The 15493-nt window shown below is 43.7% G+C and overlaps 1 protein-coding gene across 1 annotated transcript; it reads right to left on the bottom strand.

Moving 5' to 3' along the window:
- Nucleotides 1-1703: 1703 nt before the first annotated feature.
- Nucleotides 1704-4250, bottom strand: SOWAHA (sosondowah ankyrin repeat domain family member A). Its single transcript, XM_042447685.1, has one exon. It carries the CDS (start codon nt 4089-4091, stop codon nt 2496-2498), a length of 1596 nt encoding a protein of 531 aa, XP_042303619.1. The 5' UTR covers nt 4092-4250; the 3' UTR covers nt 1704-2495.
- Between the last annotated feature and the right edge of the window lie 11243 nt (nt 4251-15493).

The following is a 15493-nucleotide window of genomic DNA, read 5'->3' as shown; positions in this document are numbered from 1 at the left end:
AAGATTCATATCCAGCAGATGATTGCCATTACATAATTATGTAGCAGAGCCAGCAAAAGGACCAATGTGCAACAGGACCAAAGCAAATTGGGACTGATTGACTACAGTCCCCCTACACGCATCAGACCCATGGGCACCCCCAATGTACAACTGGTACTTTTGCCAGTGTCCCATCTTGCAACTTTGCAATTCAGTAACCAGGTTACAGTAACTAGTGTGGTGTACTGGTTTGAGCATTGGACTATGGCTCTGGAGACCAAGGTTCGAATCCTGGCTCAGCCACGTAAACCCACTGGGTGACTCTTGGGAAGTTACACTCTCTCAGCCTTAGATGATGGCAATGGCAAACCCCTTCTGAAGAAATTTGCCAAGAAAAAAACTGCAAGTGAGTTGCCATAAGTTGGAAACGACCTGAAGGCACACGACAGCAACAACAACCAGGTTTTTAGCCCCTCTGCTACTTAGTTAAGTGTGGACAAATTTACTGGGGGTGGAAGGTCATACAGGATTCTGGTCATGAATATATAAGTGAGAAGTACTTCCTGGTAAAAACAAATAGATTCAGGTTGGAAGTCTCTACACAGCTTCACTGAATAGACAATGGTATCAATGAGATCAAGATTAACATCATGCCAAAAATGAATTTTCACTACAACTATATCTTTTTAAAACTTGCCACAGAAACATGGGCCTGTTACAAACGGGCCTATAGTACGGACTGGGTCTGTATTAGGGTTAGAAAGGGGTGTCCCTTCTGGACGCCCCTAACCCTAATACGAACCGAGTCCGTACAAAATGGCGGCACCCATTCCACACGGGGGCCGCCATCTTTACATAGCGGACACGCTGCATCCACACGTTGCGCAGCGCATATGACGCTGCGAGTGAGCCATTGGTGCCTCACGGTGTCATATCCGCGCCGCGGAAAGAAGTACCATTTTGGGGCTTCTTTTTACTCCGAGAGGGAGCCGCGCAGTTTGGCTGCTGTGGCTCCCTCGTGGAGCAACCGGCAGCAGTGCAAGACTGCCCCTTTTGGGATGGTCTGTAACGCACCATGGTTTTTCACAAATTGTAAGACTGCAGTCTTACCCACGCTTACCTGCAAGCAAGTCCCACTGAACTCAGTGGGCTTATTTCTCAGGAAACACAGAGATGATTATACTGTTAGTCATTTACTGATACTGCTGATAAAAACAATTCTTTTTTTTTTCTTTTTTGCTCTTAATTGTGATTGATAAAACATGCAACACATTCAAACTTTGTTTAAATGGTCATCACTGGAAATACATCAGTGATTCTCCATGTTCATTCAATGAACACTATAAAAACAATTTGCCTAAATTGTTATTTTTCCATTATTCTGTTCCTCCTATCAAAATATGTACCCCCAAAATTTATCTCCTGTTAACACACTATTTAAAAACAATCTGTTTCACGGAACAGCAGAGGGTTCTATTACATTTCCTCAAGATATCCCTGCATTCAGAATAGCACAGTATTTCGTAAGTTATTTTGTAAGTTTGCAGTTAGCACTGTATAGGTTTTCTATATAAAAGATAAAACTGAGTGGGCCACAAAAAGGTAGCATTGAGGTAGATATATTACTTGATAGATGGCATATAAAGAGATTTTTTAAAAAAAGTTATATATAGTAAAATATCTTCTCCATTGACTTTTCTTCCCTTTTCAATCACACTGAAAACTTTGATATAAAAGCAACATTTTTAATTTCTTGCTTCCACTTTATAAAATAGAGTACAGATTTTTACAGTGCCTTAATTTACTCGTGATTTTTAACCACAGGAATCACAGATACTCTCAAATGTAAGGTGCTTCTCATAAAACTGTATCCATTGTGAACGACAACACAAAGGGCTGAACATTTTTAACATGGAAAATGGCACATCGTTAGAGAAGGGAGTCCTTCTTTCAATTAACAAATTAATCTGCTTTAGAAGAGCTGGCTAGGACGCTATGGAATACTTTTCATTCCCAGTTCAGAAGTGTTCAAAGACTTTAAGTCAAATGTTCTGTTCCTGAAAACTCTTCATGCACTGAATTAAACATGGTGTTTTTGTTTCAAAATGCACTTTATATACAGGAGTACATGCAGACCAGACCTATCCTTGCTTACCCCAATGTACGTTCTTTGATTTCAGCAAGAGACAAGAGTTCAGCCTCACTCATTCAATTAATTTCAATTGAAATGCATAACAGATGAGGTTGAGGCAGCCTAAGCTAAGCACTTCCAGAAGATCCTACATTAAAGTTTGCTCACCAACACAAACCAACTCATCAAAACCCCAATGAAGCTTTGCATCAATTTAGTAAGAGTAACTTTTCTCAAGGCTATCTGTCTAAAGTCATACTCTGGAATGCTGCAACCAATTACAATGTTTAGATATACTCTCACAGAGGATCTACTTTAAATCACTGGATTATTAGACCAGCTAATACGCTCACTTCAGTGTTCATATTATTTGACATCAGGCAGACTAGTGGCCAAAAAACAACTCTGACATTGGTCTCCGTTTTGTTGTTGTTGTCGTTTCCTCCTGATCTTCCTCCAGTGCCTCAGACAAGGAAGAATAAGAAGAGAAAGTTCCTCTGGACTTCATCTTCCTCCTTGGGGCTGTGGCTGCATTCAGAAACTTATTAAAAGAGGCTGGCTTCTTTAAGCCTTTAGTCAGCTCATAGAAAGCTGTATCGTCAGACAAAAGTCCCAGGACGGTGCTGGTGGAGCTCAGAATAGAGGCGGCCACTTTGGGGTTCTTCTTGATGGAAGCGTTGTGTCCGGTGACGGTGTGAAGATGGGGGTCGCGCAAGAGATGCCGGACTGCGAAAGAAGACCCTTCCTTCAAATACTGAAATGGCTTCTTCCCACTGTAGTCCCTCAAGCTGACTTTGGCGTTGTAGTCCCTGACCAGCTGGGCGACAACTTCTTCTTGCCCGTGTATGGCGGCAACGTGGAGCGGGGTGTACCCTCCGTGGGACTTGACGTTGACGTTGACGCGAGCGCCTCCTTTCTCGGCCACCTCGATGACCTTGTGCAGCATGTCGCAGTTCCCGCTCTTAGCCGCCCAGTGCAGGACGGTGAACCCGCTCATGAAGTCCCTTTTGCTCACCAGGTCCTTGTCGCTCAGAAGCAGGCCGTGCAGCTGCGGGGACCACTCTCCAGATGTGGACTTCACCAGCCACTCATGCTCAGCTGCTTCCAAGGGGACAGTGGTTGCACTCTCGGCTTCCTCGCCTACCTTCTGAGACTTGGGCACACGGCGTAGATAAGGGGAGCCCGAGCCCGTCTCCTCCAACTGCCGTCTCTTGGCGTACGGAGACAGGGCACGGAGGGCCGAGGGAGCCACCTGCAGCAAGTCCCTGACTCCGGGCTGCTCTTCCTCGGGGGTGGGCTCCCTGAGGCCTTGACCAGGCGCCCCAGCAGAGGGCACTACACAGCGCACTGGCAACATGCAGGGCTTCAAGGGAGGGCCTTTGGGGGCCCACCTGTCTTGGCTGGAGGGCTTGGGGGCCTCCCCATCCTCCCTTTGAAACAGGCTCTTCAACTGGGACACAGGCAGGGCCTGCTTCTCCTCCTCAGGGAGGGGTCCCTGAAAAGGGCCTGGGGAGCCAGGGTTGGCAGGAGCCACAAGGATGGAGGCAGCTTCCTCTTCCTCCTCCTCCTCTTCTCCTTCCTTCTTCTCCAGGTTGTCTTTTTCTCCTTCTCCTCCCTCCTCCTCCTCCATGTGGTTGGGAGTCTCCTGGAGGGCTCTGGGTTCAGGAGCTGCCAGGGGGCGTCGGTATTTCTTCTTGAGCACCACGAACTTGACCCCTCCGAGCTCCTTGACCACGGCCACGGCGTTGACCCAGCCCTTGAAGCGCTCCCTCCGGGCGGCTGCCTCCTCCTGCTCCTGCTGCCCATCTCCTCCTCCTGCTCCTCTTGCTCCGTCATCCCCAGCAGCAGGGGCCCCCGCCGGGTCCAGCAGGGGCTTGAAGCGGCTCAGCAGCTCGGCGTTGCGCACCTGGCCGCCCTGCTCCTCCAGGAAGCTCAGCACCGAGGCTTGGCTCAGGGCCGGAGGAGGCAGCCCCGAGGCCATTCCCCGGGAGAGAGAAGGAGAGACCCTGGAGGCAGGCCCCGCTGCTGGCCCTGAGGGCTTCTCCAAGAGGGGCCAAGGCTCTTCGTCCTTGCCTGCTTCTCCTCCTCTCCCTCTCCACAGCCACCAATGGCTCCTTGCACCCCCCACTCGGCTGGGAGAAGAAAGCAGGGAGGAGGAGGAGGAGGAGAAGGCGGGAAGAGGGAGGAAGCCTGCCCCCTTCCCTCACGCCTCTCTCTCTCTCTCTCTCGCCTCCTGGAACACCTGCAGCCAAGGCGCCACTCAGGAGGCCCTGGGAGGCAGTGGCTGTCCCCAGGGGGCTGTCACCCGGGCTGGACCCAAAAGGTGTCACCCCCCCCCCCCTTGGCCCCCCCCCCTGCCCCCCCCCCCAGCAGCCCCCTCCAGCCATGCTTCTTGGCAAGTGGCAATGGGCTCCTCAGTCGGCCACCTGCCATGGAAGGACCTTCGAATGGTCGGGAGGGAGCCCCACAACCAGCGCAATTAAAACTCCACCTTTGGATGAAAACATCACCAGCACAACCTAAATGTAGTCACACAGACTGAGGGAAGATTGGGTTAAAATGCCAGGTTTTTAAAGAATTTCCAAAAAAATAAAAATCATTTTTTATTTTAAAAATATGTATTTATTTATTCATTCCTTCCAATGAAAATTTTGAAATTTTAATTTTATTAAAAATATTCCAGGGCCTCCCTCTTACTCCCCCCCCCTCCATCTCTTAAAGCAGGGGTCCCCAAACTGTGCCCTGAAGAGATTTGGGGAGTTCAGCCCCCATGAGCCTCAGCCATGTTGGCCAATAGTCTGGGATTCTGGGGGCTGAAGGCCAAAAGCCCTTAAAGAACACAGTTTGGGGACCAGTGTCTGAAAGCATTTTAAAGGGAAGCGGATGAATGCCACAGCCCCTTTCTGCCAAAAGGTTGGTGTCTGAGGAGATGTTGTGTCACACACACCCGCTTTAAGGTGTCACTCTGCACACACACACCCCAAACACACACTCCCCTCGTGATGCCGCTGGTGGGTACCACACCAATGCTCCCCAAAACCTCCCCCTTTGGGCACAAACAGACTGTGGCATTCACCTGTGTCCCTTTCAAACACCAAAGAGAGGGGCTGAATGGGGTGAGACTTAGTGGAAGGGAAAAGGAGAGGCTCCAAGTTTTAAATTTTAAAAAAATATATATTTAATTTTTTAAAATTATTTTTTCTTTAAAAACATCAGCTTTTACCAATTTTTTCACCTTAACCACATGAAACTATGTATAAAAAAGGAAAGGGTTTCCCCTTTGACAAGGTTTTAAGTCATATCTGTACTAAGCCAAAGAGACAGTTGGGTTGAATTCGACTTCCATGGTCATGCACTGACACACTGTTACCTTTCCACTGAAGTGGTACCTATTTATCTACTTGCACTTTTACATGCTTTCAAACTGCTAGGCCGGCAGAAGCTGGGACTAGTGATGGGAGCTCACTCCGTCACGCAGCACTTGGGCCTCGAACTACTGACCTGTCCATCTTGCAATCAACAGTCAGCATCTTAACCGCTGAGCCACCACATCCTGACACTATGTATATGTATATGTATATGTAAATGCATTGTGGCTGTGTGTATGATATTGTATGAAAGGTATAGTTTTAATTTTGCTAGTTGTTTTATGTTGCAGCTGTGACCATGGCATTCAGTGGTATGTGGGAATTACGATTAATGAGTAACATTAGTACAAAAAGGCATGGCTAAAGATTCTGTATGGTGTGGGTTGGGAATGGTCAAGGGGGAAAGTGTGGCACCATGAGTTGCCACACCAGGTGTTGCCTGGCACCTCCTGCTCCTGGAATTAAGGGGCAGCAAGGGAGGGGGAAGAGAGCCAATGTGGTGTAGTGGTTTGAGCCTTGGACTAGAATTCTCAAGACCAGGGTCCAAATCCCCACTCAGCCACAGAAACCCACTGGATGGCCTTGGGCAAGTCACACTCTCTTAGCCTCAGGATGGCAATGGTAATCCCTCTCTGAAGCTACTTGTCAAGAAAACTCTGTGATAGGTTCGCCTTAGGGTTGCCATAAATTGGAAATGACTTGAAGGCACACAACACCCACACACAAAGGAAGGGACAGAAAGAAAGGCTTTGTTTCTTTTTGCAAGGGTTCTTTTCTTTTTAAGCTCTTCCACAGTGCCTTTTTATTGTTCTTGTTAACTGCCCTCGCGTCGACCCTGACGCCTGGCCACCGTATGGGTGAGATATCTCCAAGCCCCCTGTCTGCCACTGCTCTGCTTAAGTCCTGTAGAATCAGGCCTGTGGTCCCTTTGATTGAGTCTACCCATCTGGCATGGATCCGAACAGAGCAGTGGAGGACAGCAGGGCTTAGAGGTGTCTCACTCCCAGCATTGCCATGAGTCAAGTCAACTGGAAGGCAGTTAACAAGAACAATAAAAAGGCCCGGTGGAAGAACTTTTTTAAAAAATAAAAAAGACCAGCTACGAAAGGTAACAAAGCCTTTGTTTCTCTCCGCTCCCTTGGTCTCCCTTAACACCTGGAGCAGCAGGTCCCAGGTTGGCTTCCACCCTTCTACTACCTTTTACCTTTCCTAGCATTATTATTTTTTCCAATGAGCCATACTGTCTCATGATGTGGCCAAAGTACAACAGCCTCAGTTTAATCATCTTGGCTTCCAGGGAGAGTTCAAGCTTGATCTGTTCCCATTGGTTTGTCTTTTTAGCAGTCCATGGTATCCATTCAACTCTTCCCAAGCATCACATATCAAATGAATTGATTTTCTTCCTGTCCACTTTCTTCACTGTCCAGCTTTCATAACCCTACATAGAAACTGGAAGTACAATGACAGGAATAACCCTAACATTAGTTTTCAATAATAGTCATCTTAGCTTTCAGGGAGAGTTCATGCTTGATCTGTTCTAGAAACCATTTGTTTGTTTTCTTGGCTGCCCATAGTATTCTCAGTACTTTTTTCCAGCACCACATCTCTAATGAGTTGATTTTTTTAATCCATTTTTTTCACTGTCCATCTAACATATCCATGCATGATGATCGGAAATACACTGGATTGGAGCATTCTAACTTGAATGCTCAGTTGTATATCTTTATACTTTAGACTCTTGTCTTGTTCTTTTATAGATGACAGCTCTTTTAAAAACCCTCATTGACAAGTTATATAATTTGGAGGAAAAATCAGAGTAGAATGCTTAAACAAGGAAAATAGCATGAGATTGCTGTTGTCATCAGCAGCATCAGGTAAAAGAAGCAACCTGCACATACCAAGGCCTGAAATATGGGGTGGGTGAGGTGGTTCTGTATTTGCAGAGGTGGGTGGCTTTCAGATCAGAAGGACAGTTCTGGGAGTTTCATTTAAACTTTTGAGGAGCTTTCCAAGGTGCTGGACCTATTTTGAATATAGGATTCAGCATGTTGGACAGTTTGGAGTGGTTTCACTCCTCTACAGATGTAGAAGCCACCAGCCAACACTGTGTGCATGTATACACAGGTGCATATGCAGATGCTCATCTCCTGAGTCACCTGATGACACCAGATATCAGGGTTTAAATGAACAAGAATGGCAAAAAGGAAAACATGAATATGGGAATGAGATAGTATAGGTCATCTACTCATTCAGTTATCACTTTTTTGTCTGTAATATTTGTTGTTGAAAGTCATGCATAGGGTCACCATAAGTTGGCTTGATGGCAATTAACAAGCATTATAAACAAAAAAGTGTAGTGATGACTGAATTGGTGGGTGATCTATATTTTCCCATTCACATATTTATGTTTTCTCTTTTTGTCATTCTTGCTCATTTTAAACCTGATATTTGGTGTCAACCACAGCCCTGCTCAGGTCTTGCAAACTCAGGGCTGTGGCTTCCTTGACTGAATATATGTAATATGGTTTGCCTACTTCCTTTTTCCTTACCAAGCATTCTTGTCTTTTCTAGGGAGACATGTCTCCACCTAATATCACCAAAGTATAACAGTCTCAGTTTAGTCATTTTGGTTTTTAAAGAGAGTTCTGGGTTGATTTGCTCTAGGATCCATTTAGTTGACTTTTAGCAGTCCACGGCATCCATACAACTTTTCTCCAGCACCACATTTCAAATGAGTTGATTTCCTTCTTATCTGCTTTCTTCACTGTCCAGCTTTCACAACCATACATAGAAACTGGATGTATAATGGCATGAATAATCCTAACGTTAGTATTCAATGATATGTCTTCGCACTTCAAGATCTTATCTAGTTTCCTCAAAACTGCCCTTCCAAGTCCCAGTCTTATTCTGATTTCTGGATTTCCCTATGAAAACTTTGGGGCTGGACAGACAGGGGAAAGGGGTGGACAGAGGCCACCCCTTTATCCCCTGCATTGTTGCCGTGGCGACAGCACATCGTGGCAACGATGCACTCATAAAAAGAAGCTGCGAAATGCACCATTTTCTGCTGCTGCCAAGGCACCATTAGCGCCCTGGAGTGGTGTGCTGACATCTGTTGTGCACTGTGCTGTTTGGATGTGGCACACAATGCACATCATTGACAAGCATGCTGTCTGAAGGCACACATACCAAAATGGTGCCAGGAGAGCATGGTAGGGCTCAGGAGCATGGGGACGCTCCATTCTCCTGAGCTCTTAAATCAGCCTCAGGCCGGCGCATAGCACCAGTCTGTACCCGGCCTTTGTTGTTAACTGCCTTCAGGTCAACTTTGGCCCTATGAATGAGAGACTTCCAAATCTCCCTGTCATCACCTGCCCGGCTTTGGTTTGGCAGAGCCATGGCGAATCTATCCATCTGGGATGCAGTCTTCCCCTTTTCCTACTGCCTTCTACCTCACCAAGCCCCAGTGGTGCACTGGTTAAATGCCAGTACTGCAGCCACTTACTCATAAACCACAAAGTTGTGAGTTCAATCCCAGCCAGGGGTTCAGGGGCAACTCAGTCCTGCATTCTTCTGAGGTCACTAAAATGACTTGTGGGGGGCAATTAGCTTACAGTTGTAAACCACTTAGAGACTGCTCAGTGCAGTATGAAGCGGTATATATATGAAGCTCCTATTGCTATTGCCGTTTCTATGAAGACAGGTCTACTCATGATGTGTCCAAAGTATGACAACCTCAGTTTAGTCATCATGCTTTCTAGAGAGGACTGATTTGCTTTAAGACCATTTATAGTGCTTTTTAGCAGACCACACTATCCACAGAACTCTTCTTTTCTCTATCATCATATTTCAAATCAGCTGATTTTCTCCCTACTTTCTATGGAGCAAAACAGAGAAAAGATATGAGCATTTGTGTTTAAGCAATCCACATGTCTTGGGGCACCATGCCTCCTTTGAGTGCTACCTTTTTGGTGTTACAAAGGCCATTGCAACCTCCAAAGTACAAGCTGACATCCAGAGATGCAATATAAACATATAGAAGTATCAAAAATACAGTGTGGGGATATTGGGGTGTGCACAGCAGGACCCCTGTGAAAGTAGGAAAATCAGAAATAAAAAACCCACTATTTTTTTACCTAAGAGAACATGTATCTAGGAATCTCCTGTTCATACACTGAAATTCTATAGCCAACCTCCACTGGAGACTGACCGTAGAATCATGCTGGAGGACCTACAAATGCCTAGAGAAGTGTTTTCTCTAGGAATCTCTACGTCCTTCATCATGACTCTATGGTCAACTTCCTGCTGGAGGACCTAGAGATTCCTAGAGAACATATTACTCAATTCGGTGAATAATCAAATCCATAATAGTCAGAGATGCAAAGTAGAGGGCTTATTGTTTACATTTGTACACTAAATGGAAGTCATAAGAGTGGAGGCTGGTTGGGGAAAAAATAATCTTTGGATACATTTTGGAAGAAGCCTTCAAGTGGTCTTTAGAAGGGTCAATATCTTTTGTTTACTTATGCAATGCTTACTTGGCTATTTCATTTCAAATGTGCATATTGTCAGTTCTGAATAAAAACTTTGCTGGTAAATGTTGAAATGCTCTTCTTTTTTGTAGCATGGAACATTCCATACTATTTTTGCCTCCAGTACCAAATTTTCTGTTAAAGAAGTAATGTCCAGGAATACATCCACTCAGTTAACTGAGATTCGTATGCATTATAAACATCCCAATAAAACAATTGCCACATAATTGTTTGAACAGAACATTTAAACCAGATGTGCTAAATGAGATAGTATTTATTCAGAGTTTTGCTTTTCTCAGAAAACACAATTAACTTCTCACATTGGCTGCTGCTCCATGTAGCAGTTGTGCTTTTGCACTCTGTACCTGTTGGATGTTTCTGAACTGTCTTTGAGGAGACCACTGTCTTGTAGTATCCAAATGAAAGAGGCTAGCTAGGTTGAAAGATAAACACTTGATCCCTGATGTTATTATTAAGATTTCATTGTAACTTCCTGGACTGGAGCAAAATTACAGGCACATAGTTCTTAAGACAGTGAAGATAACACAGGCAAGGACACATCTCTCCTAGGTATCTTAGCATCTTGCCCGAATTTGCCATCTCTTTATGTTGTAGAAAGAGGTCAGAGCACTGCTGTCTTTCCTCACATGAGTCACTGGTAAAGGCAGCATTATCTATAGGTAAGAAGATAGGTGGCTGCTTTTTCCTCTGCTGCTTTCCCCAACATATCATGTTATTTCTAAAATAAGAATGTTACAGTTTCATGAAACCTCCTCTTTCCTCTGGGGCTATTTGGTGAGGGCTGCTTGTGGTTACCTACTGGAGATGGGATGGCATGCTGCATTTCCTCTTGGCTACTTCCTTCTTTACTTTTATCACTGTACTTTAGAAGATTAATTTCTGAGCAATCCAAACAGGTGCAGGAACAAAGTTCCAGAAAGCTAATGAAGCTGCCTTACAATTAAATTACGAAGCTGCTTCATTAATCTAGCTCAACAAATATGTTCTTCTCTGTCTAGTATGCAGTCACACTGTACATTTCATAATTTAAAAATATGATTAAAACATAAAAACTGATCCATTAAAAATACATCAGTTAAGACCACCATTACTGTCATTGTTCAGTCTGTGCCTGGTCAAACTGTTCTCTAAGATTATGTTGTTCAAATTCCAAAAATGAAGGTAGCTGTGTTCGATCCAAAGAATGAAACAAAATCCAAAATCCATAAACAGGCAATAGAGGTATATAAGCCACTTGTTGTTTAAATTGAGTATTCTGAAAAAAGCACTGTTGTATCAGACGGATCCAAAGTAAACTGGGTTGCACAAATATTTCAGTGTTGATAATTAGGTTGCTACATTAACATTTAGCCTCCCTCTTGCCCTCATCAAGGAGTGGATAACAGCAGAAGAGACATCAGAAGGAATGTTAACAACCACCACCCCATTATAGCCAAAAATGAAACTGAGTGTTACATCCAGCTTTGAGTTTTGGCCATTTTCAACTAATTTTCTTTTTTCTTAATTTTTCTTTGTTTTGTTTCTTTGCTTCCATCATTCTGGTAAGTAAGTTTTTAATCAACTTTTGCATTATTTTCACTCAAAACCTTCTGGGGGCTCTTTGTCACTATACAGTTCTAACAATATGGTTGCACTTCAACTATTATGGCAATATCCTATAGACTCCTGGGATTTGTAGTTTATGGGGAGGTATATGTGGAACCCTCACCTGGGAGCTGCTCAGGTGCCTCTGACCAAAGTACAAAATCCAGAATCCCATAGGATGCAGCCATGGTAAGTGGAATCATAGTGCAATAACTGTGTCATGTGAAATAGTTCTGAGTGATGGTGCAACACAAGAAGGATTTGAAAGGTCTAAAAGACTGCTGGGAGGGAGGGGAAAGCACCCAGGAGCTGCATTTTGCCCACCACTGCTGTAATCTTTTTTTAAAAAAAACATGTAGGTATAAACTTCAGAGTGCTGAAAACAATCTTTTTGGATGAATAATTGTGCAATTGTATTATTTTTGCTGTCTTTGCTTTGCCTTGTTCTTGTCAAGGTCACACATTCTGAATGTTTGTTCTGAGGGATAATGATTCTGTGCCAGGGAGGTTCAATGTTTCATGTAAATGACTCCGAGGATCAAAAGGAAAAGGGAAAATGTATGTATGAAATATTAGCATGGCTTTTAGTGGTGGGCTCTATTACAGCTCATACAATTAGCTTTGGACTTTTAAAACATTTTTAACATACCCTTGGAACAGGAAAGGGCTGTATCTCAGTGATAGATCACAGAATTATAGAATCATAGAGTTGGAAGAGACCACAAGGGCCATACAGTCCATCCCCCTGCCATGCCTGTATGCTAAATGTCTCAGGGCTCTTCTAGTAAGGAAGGGGGGAAAGTGTTTCTTGACTCTCCTTCTTAGTGCACTTTCCTTACAATCTGTATATCATGGCTTAAAGTAAAGCAAGGGGAGTTTCCATGTTTGAGGTGCCAGAGCTGTTTCTTTTCCCCAGAAGCCCATGTAGTTTTCCTGGGGTCTGGTAGGGAATACAAAAGCCAGCTATTTAAAGGCAGCCTGGTTGGCTGGTGGTAGATGGAGATCAGCAGCAACTGACGTCTTCACACAACTCCACTTATACAGGCCAGAAGTATCTTCCCTTGCCATCTGGAAAGTCAGCCAGCTTCCATTTTTAAAGAACAGGAAACTCCAAAGCCTTTGAGACCTGTTTCCACTCAGTGTAGACAGTATTGAGTGAGATGGACCAGTGGTCTGACATGGCACAATCAGAATTTGGAAATATTGGCCAAAATCCTGTTTGGCAGTGCAAATATGTAACTTTCAGTTACACATTCACAATTGCTGTGTATTCATGATCCGTATGCAGCCCCTACTTTAGGGGCTATACAGGGGCCATCGAAGTTTCTTAAGCCCCATTTACTGATAAGCAGCTGCAGGGATTGACAGGAGTCTATTCCTTGTTGATCAGGAAACAGCTGCCTGATCTTTCCATCCCCTTTGTGCTAGCGATCTCTGGCATGAGGGGGAATTGCAACAGAAGTCCTTTTTCTACCTGTCATGCCAGAGCTAGTTCACAGAAGAGGGTGGGGATGTCAAGCAGTGGCTTCTCGCTCAACAGAGGAATAGCCCCCTATTGTTTTCAGTGGCTGCTTACTAGTTATTGGGGTGGGGTGGGGGAGACACACTGGAATTCACTAAGCAGAAATGCCATTATGGTGCTATGTATTATGCAATGGTTGCATAGGATTTCATCAGTTTGGGGCAGGCAGGCATACAGTTCCCAGCCAGCTAGGGGTTTCTTGAAACTGTAATCCAAAAACATAATTTTTCCAAACTCTAGCTAATAACATGGCTAAACATGTATTTGTAATGGAAATGTTATCCACATAAAGATTTATTTAAACAATTCAGTGTCTTTTAACAGTTGAATAAACTAATACAAATATTTTCAATAAGAAAAATTCCATTTTTAAGGATCCTGGAGGAGCTGGATAATTGACAAAGTACATTGTATCCAACACCTTTGCTTGGCTCACCAGCACTACTGTACTTGCAATGAAAACTATTGCCCATTGTTCTGATGTAGCAATTTCTAAATCACCACAACTGGGGATGTTGCTTTTCATGTCCCTTTCTTAGAAGCCACAGAAAGCTGGCACTGTTTATATCGTAAACACTTTTGGAACCAGCTGTATAGGCTGCCATTACAGATATGAACAAATGCAGAAATGGGGTGCTCAGCTTTTATGATGTGTAGGGAGCAAAGATATACATTTTAATCTATCTGAATTTCTAATTTCCTTGACCAGAACTTGAGATCAGCTATTTAGTTAAGTATCTTCTGGCTTGACACCCCCCCCCCCCCACTGTCTTAACTTACTGGGCAAGAGCTGTTGCAAATAACAGGGATCTGTTTTGTCAATCAAGAAAAAAACACTAACGTTTCCATTCACTCTTATCAGTAATCTCCGGTGTGAACATCAGAAATAGGATGTCTGTTGCAATTCCTCCTTACATCAGAAATTGCTGGTGGGGTATATGTGGAAATGTCAGTGTTCTGCATTTTGATTTATGGAAGAACAGACCTTCATTACTTGCAGTGGCTGCAGTTAATAGGTCATGGCTTGGATACTTTTACAATCCCTATGTATGGGGAGCCAGCGTGGCACAGTGGTTTGAGCATAGGACTAGGACCCTGGAGATCAGGGTTTGATTCCCTGTGATAGCTTCACTTTAGGGTTGCCATAAGTCGGAAATGGCTTGAAGGTACACAACAACAACAACAGATATATTTCCTACATTTAAATACATAGGGATTATGAATATGAAGCAGTTACAAATGTGTAACTCTCTTCAGAACTGCAATTGTGAATTACAGCCAAAGACTGCAATTTAAATACTCTAAATAAATTTTCTCTGGCCTGGATTTACTGTAGTTTGAGAACAGGGCAAGACATTTTTGAAAAAAGGCTGGAAAAATGCCTGTGCATATGTGTATACATATTTCCAAATACAGGTAATTATGGACTTTTCCTAGTGTGCACATTTTTGTCAGTAATTTGCCCAATACAATAGACTAAATTCAGTAGTTAGTACCAACTGGAGTAGATGTGTTGACTTACCAAGTGCCCATTAATTCAATTCTAACTGGGAGAGACTAGCCATTGGATTTAGTCCAATATCTGATGTATTTATTTTCCCTAGTATACACACTTTTGCATGTACTTTTACTTTATATATCTCTTCTTGTGCACAGTTTGAGTTGCAAATCAGATTACAAAATTATGAAAAACATGCATTTTGGTGCACTGCTGCATTCCAGTTTGCTTATACAGGCAGCACATCTGAAATTTGTTGAATTCATACAAAAATTCAGACCTGACAGCTTCTTCTTAATTTTCTGTGTGCTTTTCTACATTGTGCTTTTCTTTTGTTTTGAGGTGATGGATTTGATCACCCACCTAATCCTCTTTCCCTGCCTTCAGAGGAAGAAATGACAGATTCATTGACTATGCTCATTGCCAAGTGAGTCCACAAAATGCTTTCTCTCTCTATTAATGCAGTATAATCCTTTTGTTACTTGAAAACTGTTCTTGTTCATTGCTTAACACTGGCACCCTGCCTTTCACATTGTTTTTGCATACTACTCCACCCTTTAAGCTACCTGTGTGTGGGAATGTTGTAGAGATGACCTTTCCACTAGAATTTTTTTTTTAACTAAGCACTCCCATTGATCTCATTCTCTGAGTCCCCCCCCCCCTCTTGTAGACACACACACCATCCTCAGGCTCATCAGGTCACTGGGACACCAGGAGCAACCTGTGCATGTCTCTCAATCTGTCCTTACCTACTTGTAACACAAAATAACATGTTTTCAAACATCTTTCCCTACCACCACTCCTTTCCTTTTATTTTGAATGGCCTCTTTCTAGTGTGCAATCTTTTGCCAGGATGTG

Source organism: Sceloporus undulatus, chromosome 2 (assembly GCF_019175285.1).
Source record: "Sceloporus undulatus isolate JIND9_A2432 ecotype Alabama chromosome 2, SceUnd_v1.1, whole genome shotgun sequence".
Classification (NCBI taxonomy): Eukaryota; Metazoa; Chordata; class Lepidosauria; order Squamata; family Phrynosomatidae; genus Sceloporus; species Sceloporus undulatus.
Note: the sequence above shows the minus strand (reverse complement) of the source record. Positions and strands in the feature narration are given on the sequence as shown.

Coding starts and splice junctions, on each gene's coding strand:
- SOWAHA (XM_042447685.1), bottom strand. CDS start 4,091: ATGGCCTCGGGGCTGCCTCCTCCGGCCCTGAGCCAAGCCTCGGTGCTG.